General features: G+C 36.7%; 2 protein-coding genes across 2 annotated transcripts; one reads left to right on the forward strand and one right to left on the reverse strand.

Annotated features, from left to right (window-relative positions):
- Positions 1-990: 990 nt before the first annotated feature.
- On the reverse strand, positions 991-21962 carry LOC140166546 (ninjurin-2-like). The gene is made up of 5 exons (XM_072190031.1): positions 21794-21962; positions 7963-8098; positions 7143-7320; positions 5461-5582; positions 991-4413 (listed from the first exon to the last, which is right to left on the reverse strand). Exons 2-5 carry the CDS (start codon positions 8089-8091, stop codon positions 4279-4281), a joined length of 564 nt encoding a protein of 187 aa, XP_072046132.1. The 5' UTR covers positions 8092-8098; positions 21794-21962; the 3' UTR covers positions 991-4278.
- Positions 14357-17256, forward strand: LOC140166989 (uncharacterized). The gene is made up of 2 exons (XM_072190471.1): positions 14357-15009; positions 16605-17256. The coding sequence occupies exons 1-2, from the start codon at positions 14357-14359 to the stop codon at positions 17254-17256; spliced, it is 1305 nt and encodes a 434-aa protein (XP_072046572.1).
- Positions 21963-22450: the final 488 nt, after the last annotated feature.

Raw genomic sequence — 22450 nt, forward strand, 5'->3', positions numbered from 1 at the left:
CATGAGCGTATCAGTGAAGCGCGTATATTCAAAAATTGTTTTCACCTATTGCTATGGTAGTTAATCCGATTATTACTTAACTCGCCAGCGTATACCTCTGTTTAGGACTTTCGAAAGAAGTACCTGCATGTGCAACCATGACTGTTTCAAAATAGTCCGCCAAGAGTCATGCAGGTAACTCCGAGGCCATGCATTGAATTGGTTTGAATGAGGAATACTACGGGAACCAGCGCCTTTTGTTAGAAGTCACACATGAGTAAAGTGGATAACCTCTATAAGGAAGCAGCTTGTTCCTTCTCTTGATAGTGTACAAAAGTGACAAGAGTCTAAAATAGGCAATTTCAGTTGAAATCCACACACCCTATGAAAGAGACACCCTTAATCTTCCACACAGGGAGTGCGAATTTGAGGTTGCCTGAATGGGTGACTCCATTTGAAATCTATACCCTCTGTGTGGGAGATTATGGTCATGTCTTCCATAGGGGTGCATGGATTCAAGTGGAATATCCCCATACTATTCTATGGGCTATTGCAATTTTTGTCTCTAATACACAGATATGTATTTCACACTTGATTGAGAAAACATTATCGCTTTCAATACAAAGCTTACAATGTGTTAAGAAGATTGGAATCCAATTTAACAATGTTGAAGCATAAAACAATTACGTTTTATACCATCCATAAAATATGTTTAAATTCTCGAGGCAGTAAAGTAAAATCAAATTTTGTGATATTCTCAAAAACTGCTCATTTTTGCCAGAATTTGTATGCTATTCCTTGCACCATTACTTTTATACATGTACATACAATTATCATCATTACATTTAGATATACAATAAAAAACAATACCTAAACTACTGCCTTGAAGAAGGCATGTATGTATAAGTATAGTACAGTAATTATATTGCACATTTCTCTACCACACCAACTTAAAAGCCATATTGCAACATCTCCATAAAAAATAGATTAGTATTTCTTTTCCATTATGTCCCTTTTTAATTTTGAGTCGAACAACTGAGGTAAAGCAAAGTAAATTGGAATTTACTACGCACCAATGCGTATCACTCCATTGTTTGTGCTATGGTACGGTCCTTTGATGTGTGTATGATCATCCCGCATGCCATGTACATACTGTGTTATGAACATCGCGTATGTGTTTGACTAATATTTCCCTCGTAATTAAATGGCGGTTCCTGCACTTTAATCTAAATCTCGGATTTTGATAAAACTAGAGCACTTAATTAAAGTCTTGATTTTTGCAGGGTATGTTAGTTTAATGAAGTACATTACAGTCGTGCCAAAAACAAAATTTTGAAAAATATTGAGGGCCTCCTCCTCAGCAAATGTTACAATATGGCTTTGAGCTGAATTCACAACTTGAGCTGAATTTATAACTTGAGCTGAATTACTTTCTTTTGGCATTGGTTTCTACAATTTACATAATAGTAAATTACATATAAAATTACAAAATATTCAGCACAAGCACTGCCACTCAAGAGCTATCTGTTTTGCTATTTTTCATCTTGGGGATTTGACATCATCTTGGTTGGTATTAAGCCTAAAAATTATTTGATTGGCGTAACCCAACTGACCCTAAAAGTAGGCCTGACCCTGACTTTTTTTTTTTATTAAATTTAAAAATTAACTAAATTTAAAAAAAAAAGAAGAAAAAAAAGTTCCCAGGCCTTTATCAAATGCAATTTACAGCTTAAAAAGTAAAAAAAAAATGTTATACCAATTTTTTTAGGCCTTGTACAAAATTTCAGGAACAAACTTTTGTTTTTTTGGTGATTTTTTGGGTCATTTCAAAAAAAAAAAAGGCTGACCGACTGACCCTACTTGAAAGGTCCATCCGTAGAACAGGGTTTCTTTTTTTTCGTCGCCTTACCGAGGGGAAATAATTTGCCCTATTTCCCTGATACAAACCATGTAGTATTTGTTATATATTTTATTACACTTGTTAAATATTCATGAGCTAATGGTGCCAATTAATTATTCATTATATTCATTCAAATTGAAATACATGGTTACCATTCTTCATTATCAGCATCCATTCAACTGGCTAATCTGGCTGGGCAAGCCACTGTGGTAAACTAAAAGATTGCACAGTAAAATTATTATGTTCAATATGGGTCTGACATGCAATTTAATTCTGGCTCAAAACTTTGATGCTGCTGCTATTGAGGTTGTAGGGAAATAGCAGAAAATAATTAACCAGTTCATAATAATAGTCTGTTTACACAGATTGTGGTAGCTGAATCTATTTTTGTTGTGTAATTACTGTCATATGCGATTGTCCAATCAACTGGCACCAATTAGCTCATGAATATGCAAAAAGTGTATATGTGTACATCCATATCAAATGGATGCACTTGTCACTGCTATATGTTTTGTACATGTGTCTCTTTTTTCAAACTAGCTAGGAATAAATACCAGACTCATCTCAAGCGGAGGTCACTTCAAATCATCCCCAGGTAACATGGTTTAGTAAATACAGAGAACATTCCAAAACCACCAGGGATGATTTGAAGTTACCTCCACTTGAGATGAATCTGGTATTTATTCTAGCATTTTTGTACAAAGAGATTCATGTAGCAGGCAACAATTAAGTGCATCCTTTTGATATGGATGTCTCATATAATAATGCACTATTACTCAATACTCCTGAATAGAAGGTACACAAAACTGCCTTTGTGTGTTCAAGAGTTACCAAATATATATTTTTGCTCCTATATAAAATTCATAAAAACAAAGCAATTTTCAGATCATGAAAGAATATATACATACACTGTATAGCAGTACTGATGAACAAGCCATCTGGCAATTGCAATTGTTTGAATGCTACCTGCACAAACTTTTGTAATACACATGCTTTGAGAAGCTGAAAATGCCTGAGGTACACAATTTTAGTTCTCATACATGACAATTCAATATAGTAGCCTTCCCTGCTCTCCTATAAATTCTTTGTAATATATACATTAAAGGAGTATTTTGTGATCCTAGCATCCTCTTTGATTGACATTTTTCAGCAGATATCCACCAAAGAAGCTTATTCCCAAAATTTCAGTTGATTCCAATTTTGGCATCTGTCAAGCGCCAAACAGACATTACAAAATACGCACTGATGTCACTGTCCCACCAAGAGTAAATATACTATGCCATTTTTTACCTGATGTGGCAGTGACATCAGTGTGTATTTCATTGGGTCCAGATTCTAATCGCTACAGTTTGCTCAAAGCGCTGGTGTACACACACATGTTTTAAGACTCCGCATTCTAATTGGAAAACCTTGCAGTCATCAGTTAAAGGCTACTGAGGCATCCCCCTCTATACTACATGTAATAATCTAGGATAAGTTTTCCATGCAAAGTGGAAGCGGATGTGGTGACTGGTAAGTATAAGCATCTTGTTGGTTTTCATTGCAAATTTCTAGACCAGCATGCAGTCAATGATTCAGTTTCCAAGTTAGTGCATGTACATACAAACAATTATAAAGGGCAAATTATATTCCCAGATCTACATCCACCTCTACTGCACACACAGAAAACTTTAAACCCTGATATCAATTCCAGTTGAAATCCAGAAGACATGACCTTAATCTTTCACATACAGAATGGGAGATTAAGGTCATGTCTTCCATAGGGTATATGGATTTCAAAGGGCCCATTGTAGTTACATGCAGGTGTTAAATTTCAGTCTGGTCATTTCTTTTAGGACCAAAACCCAGTCAATAACAAATATGTTTTGGATGACCAGAAAAACAGGATCCATTATTGACTTGCTTAAACAAAAGATCCATTTACAATAAACTAACCAGAATGGTAGCAACAACTGATATGACAGCCATCTTGGATCTATAGCATTGCACACATTTCAGCGTAACAATTGAACCACCTGTTCGAATCATGTCTGGTATATATTGTTCTCTGAAATCCATCATGGTGGACAGTGTTTTGATCGTATTGCATAAAGTCTATTATCTTCATTCTTTCCATCCTGATTTCATCCAAAAATAGTTTTCAGAGAGGGCAAATTTGCCCACCTCTGCCGCCATGCCCTAGTCAAGCACCCGATTAAATGTTAAAAACATTTTGATCTCTTCAAAAGATCACTGAACATAAAGACATTGATGCTGCCACCATCAGTGTCCAATAAAAGTTGCTATAATAACATTGACGGCTGATATTAGTGTCACTAGGAAGGTAGCCCACATGTTATGTCTCATAGTGACTGATGCTCACCATCAGTGTCCTATTAAAGTTGAAATAATAATAACCATCAGTGTCCAATGAAAGTTGCTATAATAACATTGACGGCTGATATAAGTGTTACTAGGAAGGTAGCCCATCTGTTATGTCTCATACACTTCTCTTGCTCTTCTTCATCTTCGTATCCATCCATTTCCATCATGTACTAGGGAGAGAGAAAAGTAACAAAATCACAGAGATTACCCCCAAATTATACCCAATGTACGTAATGCTATGGTAAATCTACCATTTTGGGAGGTATACTATTTGCCTTCCATGAGCGACACAGACATGTACTCTTTGGTTCTACACTGTGTTTTGCACAGTGTTTCTCAATATGTAGAAGCAGAAACTTTAGTTGATATTTATTTAATTTTATTATATTGCCTATGCATTGAATTGTGCAGTTGAAAAACATTTCCTTTGGGCCAAAAAAGAATATTGTTGCTTCATATAGTGTCAACCTCCAGTGAAATTTCAAAGGCAGGTCTGTTGGTTGACATGCTGTTCTAATTCATTTACCTTGTCAATTTCTACTTGAAAATAACATCCAAAAATGTCAAATTTGAGGAAATCTTATTGTGAGCTTGTATGTATTCACTGAATTTTCTGATTCCACTATTTGTTTTATGTGGCTGTTTTTGAATATTATGTCAGTCAGATTATTTGTGAGCAAAATCATAGCAGTACCTCTATGTTTTGCCAGCTTATGCATGTACCATCAATTCTAAATGTGTTTGATTATTGATTCATATTTTCACCTCTAATCAGGTCTCAAATAACATGTCCAAATTTTGTCGCCAAATTGAATTATATACTTTTGAAGTTGAATATGAGAGAGCTACAATGGTCATTCCATTTAAAATCCATACACCCCTATGGAAGACATGACCTTATCATCCACACAGGGAGCAGGGGTTGCATTCTTGTTTGTCTGTGCATCCTGAAACCCTTACTTTTTGTTTTGAACCCCTGAAATTACAAGTTAAAACTGACAATGGGTCCGAGCAAAACTCCATGGACCCCTTAAAATTTTAAGATGCACAGAAGCTTTTATCATGTATGATGTAATTCATTGCCGTATTTTGGTCGCATTCACACAAACTTCAAAACATACCAGAGAAACAAAATAATGGAAATTGAATGTTATTTTGCCATTTTATGTAAGTTAAAATAAATTTGAACACAATTTAAATGCCACATAATAGATTACCTTTGATGACAAGAGGTAGCTGACGAGAAGCTGTAAGAAGAATGATAAACCTATCATTATCAGCAGTAGTTCATAAAACATACAATCCTTGCTACCCTGTTGTAATACTATCTTCAACTGACCTGGATACAAAAATATGATAAGAACTGATCAGAGGATGTCAATTTTGTAAGAACAATGGCTGCCACAACATGAGGAATCACCACAGAATTAAAGACAGAGAATCGGGACTTGACCGCCATCTTGATACAGGCATGGAGCAAAACTTGGGGGTATTTGGTTTCCCTCGGAATGCACTCGAGGCATTCGTTGACTCGTTGTCATGCAAGCGCGACGTGGATGAAAGGCGCATTTGAGAGACGCACTTAATGCAACCTGCATGCGAGTACCAAGATGCTTTAGATGAGACGCAGAATTGTTTTCATTCGTCTCCGCGCAAGTCGGCAAGGACCAGAATACCCCAAATTTTCTCCCCATAGTTGACAGCGCAATTGTATATATGTGGCAGTATAGGGAGTCCCGGTTCTCCTTCTCTACTTCTGTGAGAATCACAGATATAACTGATTCTTCCAAAACATGCTCAATCTGCCAGCACATCTGCCAACACATCCCAGCAATACATACATGTTTTGGAGTTACTGGGTCATTGATGAATAAGCTACTTAATACTTGAGGTAGTCGGATGTACATCCCTCAAGATGGCTGAGAAATGAAAAAATCATTCCTTGACCACGTATTTAACTGGGACTTTCCTTTTATTAACCAGGGGATGCTCTTAGCATTGAGCTACCAAAGGCCTGATGGTATTGAAGTGATTAGTGAGTTTTGGAAAAGCACTTTTCTATTACATCATGTGCAGGACAACTATGTTACAAATATATTAACACTTAATAGTGTTTAGATATTATAAGCTAAAATCTGCAGATGGGTTGACCCTTAAGGTTTGAAATCTACTGGTCCTCATCAATTTCCACAGGCCCACACTTAAGTGTATATATTACACTGGTCCACATTTGTGATGAGATCAAGCAAAATCAGTCGGAACTCAGAAATATTACATTTTCAGTTTCTTATAGGATAAAGCATTTACAAAGCTGCATTTTGCAGAAAACCCCATTGAAATTTTACAACCAGTTCCAAAGATATAAGCAATTAAAGAGTTTCCAAAACAATAGGAAACAAAAGGAAATATTTTCTTTGTTTGGCTATATATCTCAAAATCAATATTTCTGAGTTCCTACTGATTTTGCTTGATCGCATCACATTTGTTGGCACTTAGTAATTAAGATCTCAGACTCACAAATCAACAACAGGCAATACCATGCATGGATTGTTGTAAAAGTCATCATAGAGTCTGTCTTGCTGACTTTGGTGACAAAATATTGGCTTGCAGTGATTTTCACACGTTTTTGGCCCAAGTGTCCACCTCATTTCCAATACTTCTAAATAACTATCTGATTGAGACTTACAAACCAAGGAAAAGTTAACTGGAAACTGGTAAATCACTACTTCGGAAAAACCATGCTGTTGGCACTATATAACCATAATATTCTGAAAATTTGTCCAATTTTACATAAATCATGATTTAAAATAAAATAATACAACTTTCACCATGTAATTTTATTTCAACCATTACACTAATAGACTGTTCATATTTTTATGATATCTTATAATAAGCTTACCTGCATTAGCAGAGAGTAGTGAAATGTTAAGGAAACCCTGTGCTACCGTCTTTGTGCTTGAATATGTTTGGGCTCGGAAGGTTTTTCTCAAAGTCTTTTGCACATTCTCTTCTGGTCCATGAGGATGTATGACCCCAATTTTCTGCTCTGTGCAACTTTGGTTCTTAGGAGTATTATCCTAAAGCACAAAATGATAGGAAACTTTTAAATATGGTACATCTTCATTTAAAACTTAATATATAATAAGTACTGTAAAGATTCGCTTAATGGCACATATGGGCTCCAGTGGAGTGTCGGAGGAGCAGCTTTTGGGGTTGAGGCCCCCTGCACTTTGTTAAAATCATGTAAAATTATAATAAGACCCCCGCATAACTCTGCAAGCCCTCTGAGCCCACGCAGGAACAGATCCTGGACACGCTGGTTGGCTCCCAACTAGAATTTTAGGTTTTACCATAAAAATCCCACCAGCAAATAAGGTCACTGCAGACCCTTAATTTTTAATGGGATTTTTCAGATGGAGGGAGGTGGGTTACCTTGAAGTTTGTTTGTATGCTTGTTTCCAGAGAATGCAACCTGCATACCATTGCTGCATGTCAACTTGCCATGTCTAAATGTTTTTAAAGGCTGATCTAATTTCACCGCCTGCTGTCATGATGCTACATGTAATTAGTTGTTGTCAATCTGTCACCTGATTTTGAATTATCAGCAACAACTCTTGACAAAGAAAGTCACGGGTACCTCTATACATTGCACACTTGTGTTTACTGTAAGAAGACACCAATAACAGAAGTTACATGTAAATGGCACATTAGACCTTTACCTGTAAATTTGGATGATCATCATGTGTGGCCATCATTCTTTTCCTGAGTGCTGTATTAGAGTCCATTTGACTGGAACCACTGCAGCCTTCCACAGACTGAGACTGACTGACATCACTTACACTCATCATTCAATATCTGAAACAATATATGAGAACACATATAGATGTAAAAAAACATGTACTTTAATTTATTTTAGTTTTTTAAAAACAACAATCCCAAAATGACCACATTACCTTTGACCACAATTTCCTGAGTATCTCTGGGGAAGCTAATTTTCAAAAATGACCCCAAGTGACATTTCACATCAACCATAGCCTACATAATACGATTTCCAATCATAGACACATTTTGTGTATAAATGGGGGCATAAACTTCTCAATTAAGGGGCACTCAGAGATCGGTCAATCCCAACTACACAATTCCCCATGCATGTTCTTTTTTCTTGCAGTTTCAGAATGTTTACTAGTGTAGTAACTAACTCCTATCAGAAATAAGCAGAATACCGTAAAACGGGGTGAATCGGGACAGTTTGGGCATGGCTTTAATTGTATTTTTTTCTTTGTAGCTTCAATTGCCACAGTCATTGGTGCATTTTATGTCCACACATGAGATCTACATACTGGTAATGTTAGATTGAGTGGATTTCAAGTGCTTTACCTCTTTTTTTTTAAAAGTGATTGTCCCGATTCACCCCGAGTTTGGGGTGAATCGGGACAGCAGAGTAAATAGTATTTGATGAAGGTTTGAATTAGTTTTTGTACCCTTTATCCCCACAAATGAGGTGAATTGGGACATTAAACAAGTATTTAAATACTTCTCTAATAATTTAGAACAATTTAACAACAATTGATGTCATGTTTACTGCCATAACTTGGATGTTCTTTGGTACCCTCAACTAGACTGTACTTGTAACGGTAAAAAAGTAATAAAACTTTTGACCTTCACATTTCATGTTAAAACTTAAGTTTTCATTGTTCTTTTCTTATTACTACTTACATAAGGTAATACTACAGTGTTTCTTACCAAATAAATACTGCATTTCTCCTAAACATTAAAAAAAATACCGATAATCATGTGTCATTTTAAAGGAAAAAATAACGAGCGAGCTGTGACTTTCAGTCAAAAATGGACAACTTCGCACATATTGCAGACAACTGTTAAATGTTCTTGCTACTTGCATGTGATTTTCCATCAATAACAATTATCATGTACATACAGCCTAAAGCAAAACAACCTTTGGCCAAACACATTATGGGCAATTCAGCAATACCATACTGGTACCAACTTGCAACCAGTGCCATTAAAAACAACTCACGAATGATTTCTATCAGTCCAACAAATTAAACATTGGCAAACATTTTCCAACTCTAACAGCAATATTCAAAGCATAATTAACTCAATAATTACTGGAACTTCAGGATAAGACTAACAACATTATAGTTCAAATGATTGTCCTCCAAAACTTTTTTGGGTTAAGGGTGGGTGGCTTTCAAATTTGTTTTTCTAATTTTCTAATTCTAAGTCAAATTATAGAGCTACCCAATGACCTGTGCCCAATGAAGGTGCAAATAGGTCTGTTTTACCAATACATATCTTAATACAAGTTATACCATTAAAGATACAAACAAATTAATAACAATATTTTAAAAACAAAGTACGTATTTATTTAAAACCTGAAAATCCTTTCAAAAAATTATTTCTGGAATTCTGAAAATTAGGTGTGGTAAAATTTTGTACCGGGACAGTAAAAACTCACTTCCTGTTTTTAAAATTAGTGGTGGGTGGTACCGGGTAGAGGACAACTAACTATTACAGGCTTAAGGTGATGCCACATAGAGAATAATCCAAACTTAATACCATTAAAGCTACAGTACATTGTGTCCCAATTCACCCCGTTCTCAAAAGTTCAAATCTGAAAAGTACAAAAATCAACAAAATTAAAAATTTCTTTGGACTAACCAAATTTTCACTTTTACAGCACATGTATGACACTTTTTGTGAGGTCCCTGTGCATTTCCAGCTCATTTCCTCCAATGGTTCCACTGGGAGTGATAAAGTTCTGACCACATCATTTTTTTAGAGCAATTGGAGGAAATTTTCATTTTAGTGTCCTGGGCTCCATATTTCCTGTATCACATGTGCAAAGCCACCATTCTGATACTGACAGTCCATTTTTTTAACATGGGAAGAGAAACACACAAAACAATCAATTAGGTTTGAAAAATTTGGTGTCAAAAAACTTTTTGTGTTTTGTCCCGATTCACCCCGGTGTCCCGATTCACCCCGTTTTACGGTACTATGTTTTCTAAAAAAGAGAAGCAAAACTTCAAACCTGATGCCCGGGCATAAGGGGGGCAAGAGCACTGAAATCAAGAGCTCGTAAGATTCGCCGCTATTACACAATGCATTGTGGGTACATCCAATTTCAGATTGCGGCTGTTACTTTGGCCACACGTACAAGTCGTCATGTTTGTATTGTATTCTCTTGATTTTTTACATGTAATTCGAAGCTCTAAATTTATCCAAGGAGTAATTGTTATGGATGTAAAGAAAGTGGTAATCAGCTAGTGAGCTAGCGGTATTCCTTGTGCAGATATGCTAGTGAATTTTGGATCACAAGATAGCAGTAAAAAGGTACTTTAGTGGAGGAAAACGTCAAGGATTTATTGTGTAATCAAACATGCATAACGGGCAAAGCTTCCAAATTTGGCATCCTTCACGTGAACTAGAATTATTACGGGTCTAGATCATAGCATTTTCTACGATGATACGATCTAATTTAGGCTTGTATGCAACTGGGAGACCTATAAGAACGAATAGAATTACTCAGACACTGCTGATAAATGAGTTGATGGACGATGCCACTTCCCCGGCCACTTCCTAGTGCAAACTCGATCATGAAACTGTTGACTATTTTACAACTTTGTGTTGACAGTAACAACACATGAACACCATTATTTTGATTTGACACCAACCATGCTATTGCATGGCATGCAATGCCAATGGCCCAGAGATACAATGATTCTCCAAACATTTGTTGTGAGAATCAGTTTCTTTCATTGAATCATGCAGTAAGTGAAATGACTCGTTGATTCTCACAAACTGGCACAAAATCTAGGCCCATACATGTATTGCTAATTGATTCAAATTGATTGATCAGATTTATTGAAAAGATGTATAGGCCTACCGGTGACCGGTATATATCAGATCAAATTGATTTAATAATCAAAATTTTAAATGTATTAAAACTCTTCCAATTTTGAAATGGTACGGTATTGAAGATCGATTGAAATTGACCGATCACAATCATCGATTGATTTATTCGAAAGGTGTATCTTGATAAATTAGTCAAATATTACTTATTGGAAATTGATTATAATTCAAATTGATTGATTTACTAAATTGAATTATTGGGAAGGTGTATCCTGATTTATTGGTCAAATATTGATTATTGGAAATTGATTACGGCACCGCACTCAAAATTTTCAATGTCAAACTTTTTTCAAATTTTGAAATGGTACGGTTGAAAATTGACCGATCAGAATCATCAGATCGATTTATTTATTCTAAAGGTGTATCCTGATAAATTAGTCAAATATTGATTATTGGAAATTGATTATTCAAATTAATCGATCAGACTTAATTGATTTATTGGGAAGGTGTACATGTATCGTGATTTAAATTGGTCAAATATTAATTATTGGAAATTGATTTTCAAAATTTTCAATGTCAAACTTTCTTCAGATTTTGAAATGGTATTATTGATTGATTGAAATTGATCGATTGATTTTTTGGAAAGGTGTATCCTGATTAATTGGTCAAATATTGATTATTGGAATTGATTACAGTACTCAAAATTTTTACTGTTAAACTTGCATAAAATTTTTGAAGCAGCTGTACACTAAGGCTGGCATTTTCGGTCGGGTAAACGGGTACCTGCCCGAGATTACATTACCCGGTAGGAAATACCCTCCCGGGTACCAAATTCAAAAAAAAAAAAAAAAAAAAAAAAAAATTTTTTTTTTAAGTTTTTATTTTTTCGGTTTTGTAGTGTCCCTGGACCTAGACCTAAATGCTAGGATCATTAATGGTTGACCTAAAAAAAAAAAAAAAAAAAAAAAAAATTCAAGATATTTTGTTATTTTTAATATGCAAATTGATAATTTGTATTCATGTCATAGTCTATTAAAGATTTCAAAATGCATTCAAATTCAATACATTTTGAAATCATTACCGTAACCACCCGGGTATAAGCCCACCTTCGGCTATAAGCCCACCCCTATTTTTCAAAACATTCTGGGAACAAGGGTGCACTCAGGTATAAGCCCAGTACTAAATTTTGGCCAAGTTCTTAAATCAAATCAATGCTTTGCTCTTATATTTAAGAACAAATATAAAAAAAATCACTTGATAATTAACATTTCACACTTATAATTTTAAGAAATTGACATAGATGATAGAAATTACTAGTACATTAGGCATATACAAATGGGGGTGATTGTTCTTATTATTAAATTCAAGCACTCGCCCTTCCCCGGTTATAAGCCCACCCCCATTTTTGAAGTGAAATCCGCCATCTAGGGGAGTGGGCTTATACCCGAGTGGTTACGGTAATAGACTATGACATGAATACAAATTATCAATTTTCATATAAAAAATAACAAAATATCTTGAATTTTTTTTTTTTTTTTTTAGGTCAACCATGAATGATCCTGGCATTTAGGTCTAGGTCCAGAGACACTACAAAACCGAAAAAATAAAAAACTTAAAAAAAAAAAAAAAAAAAAAAAAAAAAAAAAAAAAAAAAAAAAAACAATTTTTTTGCAATTTCGGGTAACCGGTTACCCGCCCGAAAATTGCGGCGGGTACCCGGTACAAAATTACCCGAAAATGCCAGGCCTACTGTACACGTATCAGTTTCGGGGACTGTAATTGGTGTAGATGTCACATTTTGAACAGTGAGCGATAAGTGACCAATTTGATGCTCAGCACAAGTGTTTATCTTTACTCAGGGTATCTATTGTGGACCATCCTTTTGATATTTGAGTATTTGGACAAGCGGAACAGTTTTGACAGGACCTTTGTCTACCTCTCTGTTTGTAAACAAATGAGGAGATCAAAATTGTCCTCCTCTGCGAATACGAAAGGCAGTGTAATAGTACGGCTCTATCGCCCTCTTACATTGTAGCTAATCTGAAACGGTGTATACATACATGTTCATTGACAGACTGTTTGTGTGGAGGGAGCATAACCAAACTGGCTGCGTAGGAGACTAAGGCTGTAGCCGCCGCTGTATAGCTAAAATAATAGTTTCTCGATCATGCGAGAATGTACATTATTTATGGTGTGCACCTGAGAAGGTTGCCTCAAACATCTCTCTACAGAATTACTCATAATTACTTGGTTTTTTACTCATCACCAGTAATATTGTGCATTTGGACATTTGTTATTTACATCAGTGACCACTCTGGACAACCTTGAAGATTTTTCTGGAATCTCTGCGAAGCAGGAAAGTGAATCTTATTTTTGATCATCACACCCTTTCTCTATATACATGGCATCCATATATAGAACCAGTGTAATAACTTTACTCACTTTTGACTATGTACTTTCCATACTTGGTTGCACATTATTGATTGTGTTTTTAACACCTTCATCTAGTACTGAAGTGCAAATCACCTATTTCTCAAGTACTACGATGTGTTATAATAGAGACCAGCTCTTGACTTACAATGCTAATGGTAAAGTGTTTCAACAAGTTTGGAATACAATCTTGGAACTTGGTATAAACTCTAAGAAGCCTACCCATAGAGGCAGTAAAGGAAGCAGACCAAAGTTAAAGCAAAAACTCAATGTAGATAATACTAGCAACTTTCAGACATTGGACAAGATTTGCCATACTCAGTTCGCTTTGTGGAATGCCCGCTCCATCAGAAATAAGACTATCCTTAGCTCTGAATATGTTCTTGCCAATAGTATAGATTGCCTTATCATCACTGAGACATGGTTAAAGAAGTCAGAACCAGTCGTCATACATGTAGGCGAGTTGACCCCTCCAGGTTATTCATTCCTGAGTATCCCTCGTGACTCACATACTTATGGTGGTGGTATCGGTGTACTTTTTAAGAATGAGCTGAAACTACAAATCTTTGAAACAGGAAAATCTTTCCGTACTTTTGAGCATTGTTGTTTCACCAACATGTCAAAGAATCTATATTACTTGTGATTTATAGCCCTCATACATCCTCAGGAAATGACATAAAGACAAGCGAGTTTCTTGCAGAATTTGATCTATTTGTGGATTTTCTCAACTCGCTTGGTACAAAAACAGTAATATCTGGTGATTTTAACATACACGCTGAATGCCCTGAAAGGCCAGAGGTAGTCCATTTCATGACAACGTTAGAGAGTGCAGGTTTTCACCAGCATGTAATTGGCCCTACACACATATCTGGTAGCACCTTAGACCTGGTTTTCTCATGCACAGAAGAGAACCTTGTTACGGATTGTTTTGTAGATCCTCGCCTATCAGATCATCATGTGGTTTGTTTCAAGATATGCCAACAGAAATCTCATTCTCAGAAACATGTCATAGTATCACGCAAGCTACATTTGATGGATGTTCCATCATTTGAGGCAGATTTCCACTTACTGTTGGAGTCCTCAGATTCCCAAATAGAAGATCTTGCTGACCACTATAATAGAGTCATTAAGACCACTTTGGACAAGCATGCTCCAGAAAAAAGATCTACCAGAAGCACAAGATTGCATCAACCGTGGTATAACAACTCTATCCATGAAGCTCGCAGAGTGCGTAGGAAGCATGAACGCAAGTGGAGGAAATCCAGGCTTGAAGTTGACCACCAACTGTATGTTGTTCAAAGAGAACAAGTGAACAGCTTAATCTGTGTAGCGAAGCAAGAATATTATAAAAATGAACTTGCCCAAGCTGATACTAAAACTGTTTTCAAGAAGGTTAACACACTATTAAATAGAAGTACTAAGGCTCTTCCAGCCCATGAGTCATCTCAAGATTTAAGTAACAAGTTTGTATGGCAAGCCACATCATTCATAAATGCGAGTTTTGCCCGCTATACTGGTCGAGGAGCCCGCTATACTGGTCGAGGAGCCCGCTATACTGGTCGAGGAGCTCGCTATACTGGTCGAGGAGCCCGCTATACTGGTCGAGGAGCACGCTATACTGGTCGAGGAGCACGCTATACTGGTCGAGCAGCACGCTATACTGGTCGAGCAGCACGCTATACTAGTCGAGCAGCACGCTAAAGTATTATTCAGATTTCCTTTACAAATTAACCATCGCGATATAAAACGCCGACGTCAAGCGCGATGCATTGGACCATGTGCAAAATAATACGCGTTGGACGGCTAGCAGTACGCTTAATGTGTAAAAGGAAATCTGAATAATACTTTATACTGGTCGAGTTTCACCACGCCGAACGGCGAGTTTCACAACGCCGAACGGCGAGTTTTCACCACGCCGAACGGCGAGTTTTTCTGACGTCGATCTAAAATATTCACGTAGTATAATAATAATAGGCCTACACGTCAAGGTCTTAGCCAGCCATGCGTCCACACGTCTTTAAGACGGCCTAATCTAATTTTAGACGGGTGGATTTAATGGATTTTACAGATGTGATAGCTCTAAAACAGATGATTTTAAGGTTATATGAACTTGAGACTAATTCAGAGTGACATGTAAAGGCCAAATCAGGACATATTTGACCCCAGTGACCCTTCCATGGGTATAGACAAGTTGTTTTATATTTGAGGGTCAAATTTTGGTATCTGCTTGGACGGGTGGTTTCTGATTTCTGGCTAAGACTCTGCTACACGTAGTATAATAATGTTTGAAAACAATTTTGCAATATGAAGGCAATATCGTGTTTTACATCCCACTGTTTTTGGGTCTAAAGTTGGACTCACTAGCTTACTGAAAATTGGTCGCTCTATGAAAAATGACAGGCCCTACATGTAGCCCTATTATCAGGTGTTGCCCTTTGAAAATGTGACTGAAGTTCTGTTTAATGTGTAATAATGGAAAATAAATTGGAAATATCATAAATGAAATTAAAAGGAAAATTGTGCTGTGTTTTATTTTAAAGGTTCTGATCTCTTTTTTTTTTTTTTTTATTAGGCCTATAAATTAATGTAAAAATGTTCCCGCTCTTTTCTAGTTACCAGTATTCCTCTTTATCATTCTTAACCAGATAGCTCGTGATTTTTATTTATGTGGCCCTTTAAGTATCTCTTTATTTTGGTTTTAAGTGTAGGCCTATATAACATCATATAATATCATCATATACATGTAGTAGCGGTTCGGCGTTGTGAAACTCGCCGTTCAAGCGTGGTGAAAACTCGCTGTTCGGCGTGGTGAAACTTCGCTTCGGCGTAGGAAAACTTCGCCGTCAAGCGTTAGAAACTTCGCCGTCGGGCGTGGTTAAACTCGACCAGTATAGCGTGCTGCTCGACTAGTATAGCGTGCTGTTCGACCAGTATAGCGTGCTCCTCGACCAGTATAGCGTGCTCCTCGACCAGTATAGCGTGCTCCTCGACCAGTATAGCGGGCAAAACTCGCATTTATGAATGATGTGGCTTGCCATAAGTTTGCCTCATTTTTCAGTGAAAAGGTTTCTAACATATATAAGTGTCTTGAAAATGATGTTGTTGAGTTGTGTAATGAGACCTTCACTAATGTGGACCCTGAAAGAAGTGCATCTTGTTCTCTCACGAATTTCGATGTACTGAGTGAGAATGATGTTCTTGAGTATGTTCAGAAATCACCTGCCAAATCGTGTTGTCTTGATCCCATACCCACATGGTTAATTAAGCAGCATCCAGACATGTTTGTTCCAATAATAACAAAAATCACAAATGATTCCCTGATGACCGGTGCTTTCCCAGCATGCTTGAAACAAGCAATTGTGACCCCGCTAATTAAGAAGCAATCTCTCAACCCTGAAACGCTAAAGAACTACCGCCCTGTTTCAAACATTCCCTATGTGTCCAAGGTAATTGAGAAACATGTCATCAAGCAAATCTCTGCTTATATGGAGAGCAATGAACTTTGTGATCCTTTACAGTCAGCGTACAGGCCTCTCCACAGTACGGAGACAGCGCTATTGAAAGTGAAGAGTGACATCATGCAACATCTTGCCAAGCGTGAAGGCGTGTTTTTGGTCCTTCTGGACCTTAGCGCAGCCTTTGATACTGTGAATCATTGTGCTCTCCTAAACAGACTTACCAGTGACTTCTGCATTGGTGGAGTGTTGTGAAAGTGGTTCCAATGTTACCTTACAGGCAGATCATCTCGTGTTAGTGTAGACAGTACACTGTCTGAACCTCAACCTCTAAGCTTTGGATTACCACAGGGATCTCTAGTTGGACCGCTGGGTTTTTCAATGTACACCTCTCCAATTCGCCATATCATCAACAGATTCGGTCTTTCATATCACATCTACGCTGATGACATACAATTATACATCAACTTTGATCCCGAAATCTATCATCCATCACTGATGCGCTTGCTCGCCTCACAGCTTGTAGCAGTGAGATCAAAATATGGATGACCAGGAACTTGCTGCGCCTGAATGACGAGAAAACTGAATTCTTTGTTGCGGTATCTGATTACCAAAAGCAAAATATGCCGCCTGTTTCTCTTCGGATTGGTGACATGGAGATTCTGCCGACTGAAAATGTTCGAACTTAGGTGTCATTTTGATCGTCAAATGACAATGACATCACACATCAGCTCACTTTGTTCAAGTTTGAATTACCAGCTTCGTAATATATCCCGTGTTAGACGCTTCTTGGATGTTGACACATGCCACCTTGTTGTTAGAAGTCTTATACTGTCTCGCATTGACTATGGAAGTGGGCTCCTTCTGGGTAGTAATACATCTGACATTCAAACCTTGCAAAGAATCCAGAACTGGGCATCCAAACTCATTTGCTGCAGAACAAAACAGGACCATGCTACGCCTTGTTTACAAGAATTACATTGGCTTCGGATCAGAGAGAGGATCATTTTTAAGATCATGATGATTATTTTCAAATGCCTTAATGGATCAGCCCCCTTTTATATGACTGATCTGCTCTCTCTGTATTGTCCAGCCAGAGCTGGCCTCAGATCCGCCTCTGATACTACACGCCTGTCTGAGATCAACAGTGTCAAATTGCTGAAAACTGCTACAAACAGGTCTTTTGTTCATTCAGCACCACATATTTGGAACAATCTGCCCACTACCATCAGGGAATCAAATACATTGTCTAGTTTCAAAAAGGGTCTAGAAACTTACTTATTTGCTGCTTATGAATAGTTTGTTCCACAGTGGTCATAATTTTTATGTTCTTTGTACTTAATTAATCTGGTTTCATCTTTTGCCATGTTATTTTGTCATTTTTGTCATATGCGCTGCGCTCTTTATGTATGTAGCGCTATATAAATGCCTCTAATGTATGTATGTATGTATGTAGTACTGCGTGCACTGCGTAAAGTCGCAAGTTTAGTGGAATGACACTAGTTCACCACGTAAACTTGTATGGCTCAAATAGTATCAGTTTGTGAATGAGGACATCGTATAAGTTCCTTGACCTTGTTACTTGTACTACTAGGAATGACACAATCATGACAATAGCGTGATCGAATGTGCACGCACAGGAAATGCAGAGCGTGTGTGGTAGGCGTTGTACGCCGACGCAATTGTCATTGCGTGCCTATCATGCCTATTGAGCTCTCATGTAGGTATGCTAGGTTAATTCAAATTTGCCATCAAACTGCATCATTTTATATATCAAATTAAAGGCCTTGAGTAAACAAAGCCAAAAATAAGAGAGCTGGTGATCATTCGTTTGCTGTTGCCTCTCCACGGCTCTGGAATGAGTTGCCTATCCAGTTGAGGGAGGCGGTGTATGTGCCTGCTTTCAAGCATTTGCTTAAAACACATTGTATTAATGTTGGTTGTATTTATTTCTTGCTTCATTTTTGCCTGTGTATTTTGTAAGGCGCTGTGCTCTTTGTTAGAGCGCCATATAAGTGTTGCTTAATAATAATAATACGGTAATAATAAAACTGAAAACCTTTTTTTTCATAGCACTTTCAGTAGCAAAGTTACATCTTGTCAAAGATTGACTTTCATCAAACAATGTCAAAAAGATTCAGCTAGCATTTCGGGGGTGTTTCTAGATCTTAATCTCATGATGATAGCAGCTTTTTTAATGGAACTGCTATCAAAATCCTCTAAAATTCCATGTGCGAGTGACTTGTCACCATAAAAAATCATATATTTGGGTCAAGTGAAGTATAGAAAACATATTTATGTAGGTTTCTTTCTTCGGCCAGTTGTTTTAAATTTCTATGTAAAAATGCATTGACATTGTCGGCGAATTTGGCTGACTAGCAAATGTGTTTGCCTAGCCTGGCATACCTATCTCATGATCGAGAAACTATTATTTTAGCTATTCTGTCGGTCCGTGTCACGTCACTTCCGGTTGATGATGTTCGAGTGAAAACAAGTCCCTGATTCGATTTTTGTTGATGATTTCTGTGACATTGGTGTTATGTAAATTTCGATCGCAAATAGTCAGTGGAATCAAACAACCGTTTCTAAGTCTTAAGGTTACGGAGGGTGAAAATTCCACTCAACTTGTCTTTTGTTTTTTAATTTTTATTTATGAAGTATATGTATATATTAAACATCTCAGAGATGTAGATTGAAAAAATTGTATCAACAAAGTATTTTTAAATTATTTTGTGTATCAATATTTGCTCTAGATATCCCACAGCACTAATTCTTTTTTAAAGGGGTCACTACGCTAAATCCTTCCGCATTTGGTGTAACTCATGGAAGAAAGAGAAGGTGTGAGGGGCTATCATTTTCTTTGGAAGGGGGAATCCCAAATATACATGGGGGGCCCGTGGGTTAGATTTTAAAAGGTATGCCAACATTTCCTGTCATCCTCCCTTGGCCCTGCTCTCGGCCAGCCTAACTTTGCCAATGTGGAAACTTTAAATGGCCTAGATATTATGATGCAGATTTGAATGTTTCTGTAGTGTTTCCTAAGCCTTATAAAGATGCACTGTAAATGTTTGCCAAAAACTGCTCCCCCTCCCCATTCTACCCTCCCCAGGACTCATAATTATTATGCACCTAGTTACTTTATTGTATTTTCACATGTATTTCAATGGGACATTTATTTAGTGATGTGCCCCTTATAGTGATTATTATTCCAGTGCATGAACTGGCAACCCTATCATTTTCATTTGATTGCTAAAATCACTGAAGCATATGCACAGTGGAGCATGAGTATTCAACCAGCACTATACTAGACAAAATCAATAAAATAAGTACTATCACCTTGGCCCTGGCAACACTAACTAGCATTGTAAACAAGTTAGCACATGGTTTGAACATGATAATAGATAGTGTGGAAGTTTTGGCAGAAATTTGTCAATTTCTGCAAGTTTTGTGAAAATCAATTGATACTTCCCATGCAGTAAGGATTATCAGTAGTAATACAGGAGCACTGCACCTGGAATATTATGGGATTGTGAATTGATACTGTGAAATACACCATGTAGCAGAAAATGTGAGTACTTGAAACTAAATGTGTGGATATCTCAGAACTCCATTTTGGACCATTTGGCCTGATATGCTGAGATGAAATAAATTATTTTTAATGTTTCCCGTAGCTGATTCATAAAATTTTGATATGCATGTGTTAGCTGATACTTCAAAGAAATAATGTAGGGAATAATTGTGTCAATATATTGGCACACTAAATTAATATTGTTGTTGCAAAAAAGACGACATTTACCCCATCATTTTCATTGACATTCTGTGAACATGTAAGCTTACTGTTTCAAATCAGGAGGACCTATCGAAAGAATCAATAGGTACATTATTTCATTGGTTTGTTTGTAACACATATGCGAAATCGCAATGAAATCGGACCCTCTCCCCATATTTTCCTGGCTTCTTTCCGAAAAACCTCATGCTCATGAAATTGAACACAAATTGAAACACTTACAAAGTACATTTGTGTATGAGCTATGACGTTAAAAGTATTACAATAATAATCATTAGAGTGTCAGCTTTAAGATGAAGTATGATTTTTAGGCCTGCCATGTTTTTTTTTTGAAAAACAAAATATTTTAGGTGGCTACGTGCAGCCAATTTGCCTACACAAAAGTTCAAAATCCTGTATAACCTTAAGAGTGAAAGAAACTTACTTGATTTTAATACCGTTTATATACTGACAAACTTAAAATAAAATTCCATGGTCGAGTGTCGTTTTTTTCCGAAATTGAATGCCACTCCACTACTCCAGCAACATCGCTAAAGTCTTATTCAGATTTCATTTGACAGCTAATAACCATCGCGTATACGCGCGCGACGTCAAGCGTGTGCATTGGACCTTGTGCAAATAATACGCGCTGGACGGCTAGCAGTACGCTTAATTTGTAAAAGGGAATCTGAATAAGACTTTAATCACTTTATGTAGCCTCCTTCACAGCCAGTTTCTGTTGTTCACAACAAACCGTGCGCCACATGCAGTTTGGGCCCGAGACTAGAGATAGCCCGGATGTTTGACCGACAGAATAGTAAAAATGATGATGATCTGTGTAACATAAACATGCCATTTACCATGATTTACATGCATGGTCATCATTGATGGTAAGCTTTAGTACAAGGAACTTATACGATGTCCTCATTCACAAACTGAAACTGATAGCGGTCCGAATTTTGGTGAACTATCACTAGGTCTAGGTAAGCTTTAATATTTCAAATTCAATATTTGAACTTCTCTCACCTTCTTATAATATAAGACACTCCAAATTGTTGCTTGTATAATACTAGAATAGACAAGGTGTATAATCTTCAGCAAAAAAAGTTCTGCATTCCTTTAAAAAAGCTATAGAAAAGTTTTTATCCTCATTATTTTGTTTCGGAATTGTTTTTTTAATTTGAGAGGTCATGAGGTCAACGAAGTATTTTGACCTTAGATTTGACCTTTTGAAAAACGTCCATTTTCCCAAATAGGGGTGTTCATCATCCTTGCCGTGATATTTCATAAAGAGGGCTCGCTCGGCTCGCGCTCGGCCAGGATGTCTATTAAATTTAGGATTTCGGTAATCATACGGTGATAGGCGATGCCTCCCCAAATAAAATAATAATACTAAAAAAAAACCTTAAAAAAAGCAATTAAAAAAAATTCAATTAAAAAAAATAATTTTATGTAAAATTTCATTTTGGTGGATCATTTATTATTTTATTATAGGGGTCTATCAAATGAAATTTTGAGATTTTCTCAAAAAATGTTGATTTTTGCAGAAATATTTTTATTTTTACTCGACCCAAGGCAAAAATAAATTGAACTGAATTTTTTTAATCATGTATATATATGATACAGTCACTCACTCGCTGATGAAAGATGGAGTACCATCTGAAAATTCCGAGGTAGGAATTA

The sequence above is a fragment of the Amphiura filiformis genome, chromosome 12, assembly GCF_039555335.1.
Source record: "Amphiura filiformis chromosome 12, Afil_fr2py, whole genome shotgun sequence".
In the NCBI taxonomy this organism is placed as follows: domain Eukaryota; kingdom Metazoa; phylum Echinodermata; class Ophiuroidea; order Amphilepidida; family Amphiuridae; genus Amphiura; species Amphiura filiformis.

Excerpts from the sequence above, each read along its gene's own strand:
- LOC140166989 (XM_072190471.1), top strand. The coding sequence starts at position 14,357 with ATGACAACGTTAGAGAGTGCAGGTTTTCACCAGCATGTAATTGGCCCT. Across the intron at positions 15,010-16,604 it reads TCTCAAGATTTAAGTAACAA|TGAAAAGGTTTCTAACATAT; the intron begins GTTTGTATGGCA and ends CTCATTTTTCAG.
- LOC140166546 (XM_072190031.1), bottom strand. The coding sequence starts at position 8,091 with ATGATGAGTGTAAGTGATGTCAGTCAGTCTCAGTCTGTGGAAGGCTGC. Across the intron at positions 5,583-7,142 it reads ACTACTCTCTGCTAATGCAG|GTCAGTTGAAGATAGTATTA; the intron begins GTAAGCTTATTA and ends TTTTGTATCCAG. Across the intron at positions 4,414-5,460 it reads GCTACCTCTTGTCATCAAAG|TACATGATGGAAATGGATGG; the intron begins GTAATCTATTAT and ends CTCTCTCCCTAG.